The sequence below is a fragment of the Dipodomys spectabilis genome, unplaced genomic scaffold, assembly GCF_019054845.1.
Source record: "Dipodomys spectabilis isolate Male_0828 unplaced genomic scaffold, ASM1905484v1 ptg000333l, whole genome shotgun sequence".
Lineage (NCBI taxonomy): Eukaryota > Metazoa > Chordata > Mammalia > Rodentia > Heteromyidae > Dipodomys > Dipodomys spectabilis.
Genome location: NW_024871010.1, coordinates 3,760,580 through 3,767,561, shown reverse-complemented (window position 1 = coordinate 3,767,561; position 6,982 = coordinate 3,760,580). Strand labels below are relative to the sequence as shown.

The following is a 6,982-nucleotide window of genomic DNA, read 5'->3' as shown; positions in this document are numbered from 1 at the left end:
TTTTTGTGAAAAAATCCTCTTATAAAAAAGCTCAAAGCCCAGAAATGTATAGGGAGGAGCCAGCTGGATCTTATCTGGAGCAATTTGAAGGCCAGCGTCAGTAAGGGCTTTAGAAAGTCTTTGGGAGCAGTAAAGAAGCTGATCAGGGTCAGGGCCCGCTAAAAGTAAATCATCCATATAGTGAATTAAATATATGGAGGGCCCCTGTTGCCTAAATGGATCCACCACCTGGGCTACAAACTTTTGGCATAATGTGGGACTATTTGCCATGCCCTGGGGTAAAAACCTTCCACTGAAATCATGGCATAGGGCCTTTAAAATTAGTTACTGGTAAACTAAATACAAAATATTCACGGTCCTCAGGATGTAAAGGAATAGTAAAACAGCAATCCTTTAAATCAATAACAATCTTATGCTACCCCGTGGGAATAGCCACGGGTGTGGGAAGTCAGGGTTGAAGGGCTCCTTATGGACACCATGGCCTTATTTACTTCTCTAAGATCCTGAAGTAATCTCCATTTTCCTGATTTCTTTTTAATTACAAAAATGGGAGTGTTCCACGGAGATGTGGTGGGTTCAATGTGGCCTGCAGCAAGCTGTTCCTGTACTGTAGCTGTAGTACTTGTACCTGTAGTAGCCGTAGCCAGTTTTTCAGAGGACAAAGGCCATTGATCAACCCATACAGGCTCAGTCCTTTTCCAGGATATTTTGTCTGCATGGAGTACAGGCATGTCAACGGCCCTAGGATAAATTTTTATAGCCCATACGGAAAGGAATGATTTTTACCTCCACCTGAATGGGTTCTTTAGGGCCTTGAGAATGTTTTCCTAAGCCTTGTCTAGGGCGAAAGCCCTGGTTAAGCATCTGTTGAGTAACCAATTCATTTGGACTATACATTATAATCTTCATTTGGGATAAAATATCACGTCCCCACAAGTTAACCAGGAGGGTCTCAACCACGTACAGCTGGACTGTGCCCTTATTTTTTGCTCCACCTTCCGAGGTTAAAATTTTGGAGCTCTGTAATGGGTTAGAGGTTTGTCCAATACCTTTAAGGTGAGTCATGGAAGGGGTAAGGGGCCAGGATGGGGACCAGTCTCTTTTAGAAATAATTGTAGCATCAGCACCCATATCCATAAGGCCTTCAAATTTTTCCCCATCTAATTTTAGCTTGAAGAGAGGCCGGTCCTGAGTAATCTCCTGGACCCAGTAAGCATCTGAAGACCTAAAGCCTCTGGATCCTCTCTTTTGTGTAAGGCTAGGGTTTGTCTTATCAAGGGGAAGCAATATTAATTGAGCAATTCTTTGTCCAGGAAAAACTTTTGACTGGCCCCTGAGAAGCAGTAGCCAGTAACTTAATCTCTCCCTCATAGTCTTTGTCAATAACCCCAGGGGAAATACTAAGGCCCTGAAAAACAGCACTACCACACCCCAGAATGAGACCAAAGGTGTTTGGGGGCGGTGGACCAAACACTCCTGTGGAAAGAATCTGATTTCCTAATTCGGGGGTCAATATTGTGTGGGAGGAGGCACAGAGGTCCAATCCTGCACTTCCTGTGGTTGCCCATATGAGGGCGCTGATGGTGCGTGAGGGGTCACTTGGGGGACGAACCTGACAGCTCCAGGGTTCTGTCCTGTTTTGATTTTGCGGCCCTGGGGCAGACCCCAGACAAAGTTTCCCTGTTTGGGTGGTAGGGGATTGCCCTGGATATTGGTTTTGGAGCGACATTCGGAGGCCCAATGTATGACCCGTTTGCACGTTGGGCATAAAGACAGAGGGGGTGGTTTTTCAGGCTTGGGGGTCGTACAGTCCTTTGAAAAATGGCCAGGCTGTTTACAATTAAAGCAGGTTTTAGGTTTTTGGCTCTGAGTAAAATCCTTAAGGGCAGCGCCTATGGCCAGGCCGATGTTGCGCGAGGCGGGGTCAACATTAGAGCAAAGTCTGATAGAGTCAGTAATGGTTTTGCCACGGCGGTGGGGACATAAAGCCGTTTGGCAAGCAGAATTGGCATTTTCAAAAGCAAGATGTTTAATAAGCTCATTATCAGTTTCTTCCTTTCCCATAAGGCACTCGGCAGCCTCTGTAAGGTGTCCAATGAACTCACTGTAAGATTCATGGGGTCCCTGTAGAACTTTGGCCAAGGAGGTAACAGCGGACCCTTGAGAAGGGAGGTTTTTCCAGGCCCTAAGGGCAGCGTGTTGAATCTGAACAAGCAATCCTGGGGGAAATTTAGCCTGTTTTTCATTAGTATCAAATGGCTTATTGCCCATCAATTTTTCTATGGTCCAGGACTTAGAGTGACAACCAGCAGATGTGTTACAACGAGCTATATCCTGGCACCTTTCACCATAATCAGCCTTCCATAAAAGAAAAGCTCCTCGTGTTAAAGTAGCCTTGGTTAGCATGGCCCAGTCATTTACTGTAAGCCAGTCCTCACTCAATGATTCCAAAAGAGAAATGGTAAAAGGAGCGGTAGGGCTGTACAAGGAAACAGCATTTTTTAATTCTTTAATATGTCTAAATTTAAGGTGATGGTATTTTTGAGCTCTAATAACCAGATGCTCTCCTCCTTTCTCTTCCCCATTTGAGTCATCACACTTGGGCCCTCCCTCCCGCTCTTCCTCTCTGTCATCTGCCTCAGTCCCTTGATCATCAGATTCTCCTTTTAGATTTTCCGAAATGGCTCTAATTTGAGACAGAGTGACTGGAAAAGCATGAAGGATCTTTTTCTCTTTTGTCATTAATTTTTGTAAATTTGTGTTCCTAATTTCTAGGTCCAGTTTATATAGTTGTAATAGTTGGGCCTTTTCTTTCTTGGCCTGAAGTAGGGCCCTTAAGGACTGGGCTTCCCGGGAAAGATTAACTGTGGCTTGTCTGGTGACCTCCTCAAGATCTGTTGAAGAGGCCAAGGCAGGGGCACAGAAGGGAGGGGCTGTTTTATAGGGAGAAGGTTGCATGCCCAAGGGGTTTAGAGGGGGCCAGTCTGAGGCATGGTATCTAGCAGCCTCCTCTTCTAAAGTGGCCTAGTCCTCCAGGGGAAGGACAGCATCATTGGGCCTTTGGGATCTGAGGTTAGAAAGAACCGTGTATATAGCTTTTGGTTTTTGTAATTGTGAGTCACTGTTAGCGTCAGGCATTGGTTTGGAAACCGAGGGACAATGAGACGCGACTGAGGGGGGATAGGAGAAGGGTTTTGGGGCAAGGGAGGCCTGACTCCCTGTAAATTTAATTTTTAAAAATTCTTCACCTTCCTTAACCACTCTACATATTATATTTCTTCAATGAAATATAACTAGAAAAAATTTAGTCCCTGAAAGCAATTAATCCTGATTAAAACATTGTCATGTACTAGAAATCCTAAATGCCTGAAGCAGTTCTGGCACTATCACTTTTTATATATTCTGAACACAATCTTCTCTTTTCAAGAGCATTTGGTTGTTATTATTTTGGAATTATCGTTAATATTTATTTGACTGCTATTTTTAAAGAATGCATCACCCAATACTGGTTTTCTTTTTCTAACTTTTTTGGGTCTAATCTATTTTTGAAAGAAAGGCAGCCATTTGAATTACATGAACTGCTTATTGAAGTTGAATCAACATGGAGAGGAAAAGAAGAAAGTAGATGACTTTGTGGGTATATCATATTAAAAATATATCTACAAGCGATTTATCTTAAAATCGTCTATTTTTCATTATGTTTAGATTCTGATATAATTTAGTCTCTCAACTCACACATTGTTAATGCAGTCTTATTTCATGCCTCCCAAAAACAAACAACAAATTACTATTTATTTTTAAATTATCATTTATTTAAAAAACTATATTTTAAAAAATTAGTCGAGGGAAATGGTTTATTAGATATTTAGAGTCATGTTCATACTCTAAGGTGGAAGCCAGAAAGGGGAAAAAAAATCCTGTTTATATTCTTCCTTGAGCCACTCTGATTTAATTCATCTGTTTCTGAAAGAATGAAATTCTTGATTTGAAGCCTTTTGGTTGAAATACACAATGTGTCATTCTTCCTTTATTAATAGAATTTGGAGAAAGGATGAGAATTCACACTAGAAATAGGAGAAGAGGAAAAGAGAAGAAGAAATCTAGATATTTTATTCATCCTCATCACAATCACAAGGTCTGGATAATGATAATAGATATTAGATACAGTGCTCTAGAGTGATTAAACCCATCTATAGAAAAGATAACCCTACAAGTGATCACATAGAGAATGCTTATTTATAAAATATTGTAATAATTTCCAACAGGAAATTTTATCTATTTGTTAAGTTCTTGGTTAGGATTTGTTAAATTCTGGTGTGCTATAGTCAACTATCATAATGGTATACAAGGATGGTAAGAAACTAACATCTTAATATCACATTCTAATATTAGCTTAATTCTGCCTGTGTTATATGTATGAGGCTGAATTTGAGTTTTGCTTCAATTTCACATGCTATCTTCTTCCAGTATATAAATTGAAGGAAGACTCACTCTGAAATATGCTATTATTATGGCTAAGGGAAAACAAGTCAGCTTTTAGACACAGACAATGAGATAGAAATCTTCACCTAGAAATAGTCTTTCTCCAATTCTGGTTCACTTTTGTAAACTGAAGAAAGTCACATAACCCATTTTGACATTGCAGGTACAGGTAAATCTCACCTACAGAAGCTGATGCAAGACATAGAGTAATATACCAAGATATGCAACACTTGAGATAAAGAGAACTATAATACAATCAATCATACTTGTGCTCACATGTCTCTGCAGGAAGGAAGGTATTATGTACCTTTGTTTCTAAAACTACTGAGATCTTCAAATCATGTCTTTTATGCTTGGATGTTACAGGAATTAGAGAACATTTTGATACTGAGACAGCATAAAATCTCAAAGAAAGCTGGACTAATCATTTCAATACTAACTTTTGTTCTCTAAGAAAATAAACCATTTTATAGACAATATTTTATAATTTCTTACCTAGTATCTTTTCTTTTCCAGAATTGATTTTGTTAATATATGTGACTATCCACCAGAATAAATATCTTCATTTATATGCATCTTGTGCAGACAGCAAGTCAATTAGATGTAAGTGTGAGTTCATCAGTAGCACTTTTTAAAACTGCAAAAAATCGTTTAAATAGGCATACAAGTGGACCAATTGCAACAATGTACAAGTCGATATGTCAAAAAATGAACTTTACAACTTTGGTGGGGGAGGTAGCGAGGAGGATTGGGTTGGGGTGCGGAGTGAGGATGGGAAGGGATGTGAAGGGGAATCAAAGGAGGAGGCTACAATGCTTGATAAGAAATGTACTCATTATCTTGCCCATGTAATTGTAACCCTTCTGTAAAGTATTTTCACAATAAAAAAATAATATAAAGAAGAAAAATAAATAAATAAAACTGCAAAAAATTTGTACACGAGCTAATATACATATTTTTCCATCATCACCTACCAAATCCTCCTTCTTCCTTCCTAGGAAACATACCCAATTAATAAAAAGTCATAGATATTTGGCTTTTGACCTTGAAAATGGAAGCAGAATGTTATAGATGTCTGAGATGAGCGTTAATAGTGTTTTACATAGTAATGTCACATGCAACAACCCTATGAGTCCTGCAGGTCTTAACACTACTTCCTTAGTGATGTAATAGGAATGTCAGCTTCATTGGATGTAGTATTGTTTTCCACTTCCTTTCCTACCAACTGACCTACATTATAATACATATTATGAATGTGTTCTCTTCTTTTTCTGATAAGATTTGCTAAGCGTCTGTCAATTTCATTGATTTTTTCGAAGAACCAACTCTTTGTTGTGTTGATACTTTCTGTGTTTTTTTTTTTAATTCTAATTCATTTAATTCTGATTTAATTTTAATTATTTGTTTCCATCTACTGGATTGGGGTTTATTTTACTGCCCTTTTACAAGGAGGCTCAGATGTCTCATTCAATTGTTGGTTTCAGATCTCTCCAATTTGTTGATGTAAGAACTGACAGCTATAAACTTGCCTCTGAGTACTGCCGTTGCTGTTTCACAGAGGAGCTGGTATTTTGTGTGCTCATTTTTGTTGAATAATATGAACACTTGAATTTCCATTCTAATCTCTTCCATTAACCAATCGTGATTCAGCAGTGTGTTTATCCGGCTCTTTGCGTTGTTACAGGACCCTCTTTGGTGGTTTTTAGTGTTGAGTTCTAATTTTATTCCCTTGTGTTCCTAGAGAATGCAAGGTATAAATTCAATGTATCTGAATGTGGACAAGTTTGCTTTGTGGCCTAAAATGCCGTCTATTTTGGAAAATGTTCCATGTGCTGCTGAGAAACCCATGTATTCTGATGTTGCTGATTGAAATATTTGGTAGGTGTGTGTTAATGCTAATTGATTTATGCAGTTGTTTAGGTCTGCAGTTTCCCTTTTGAGTTTTTGCCGAGTTGATCTATCTAGTGGGGAAAGTGGTGTGTTAACGTCCCCTACAATTAATGTCCTTGGATCTATGTGGGATTTGAGGGAAAATAGTGTTTCTTGGATAAATTTGGGTGCTCCGTTGTTTGGCGAAAAGATATTTAGAATTGTAATATCCTCCAGAAGGAGATTTCCCTTAATTAGTGTGTAGTGACCTTCTTTATCTCTTCTCACTAGTTTTAATTTGAAGTCTATTTTATCTGATATTAGTATTGCAACTCCCACTTGATAATGGGGGCTGTTTGCTAGGTAGATTTTGTTCCAGACTTTCATATTGAAAATGTTTTTGTTTTTATGGGCAAGACATGAATCCTGAGGGCAGCAGATGGAAGGATCTTGCTTTTTAATCGAACTAGACAGTCTATGTCGCTTAATTGGAGAGTTAAGTTCAGTAATGTTGAGATATAGGACTGAGAGGTATTAGGGAGTTCCTGCCATTTTATCCACCTTCTTGGGGGCTAAGGCAACTGAGTTCTTCCTATGCTTCTTGGATTCTCAGTTTGGATTTAGTTTCTTA

The 6,982-nt window shown here is 39.0% G+C and overlaps 1 protein-coding gene across 1 annotated transcript; it reads right to left on the bottom strand.

Annotated features, from left to right (window-relative positions):
- Window positions 1–741: 741 nt before the first annotated feature.
- LOC122095057 (endogenous retrovirus group K member 6 Pro protein-like) lies at window positions 742–1,371 on the bottom strand. Its single transcript, XM_042665570.1, has one exon. The coding sequence runs from the start codon at window positions 1,369–1,371 to the stop codon at window positions 742–744; it is 630 nt and encodes a 209-aa protein (XP_042521504.1).
- Between the last annotated feature and the right edge of the window lie 5,611 nt (window positions 1,372–6,982).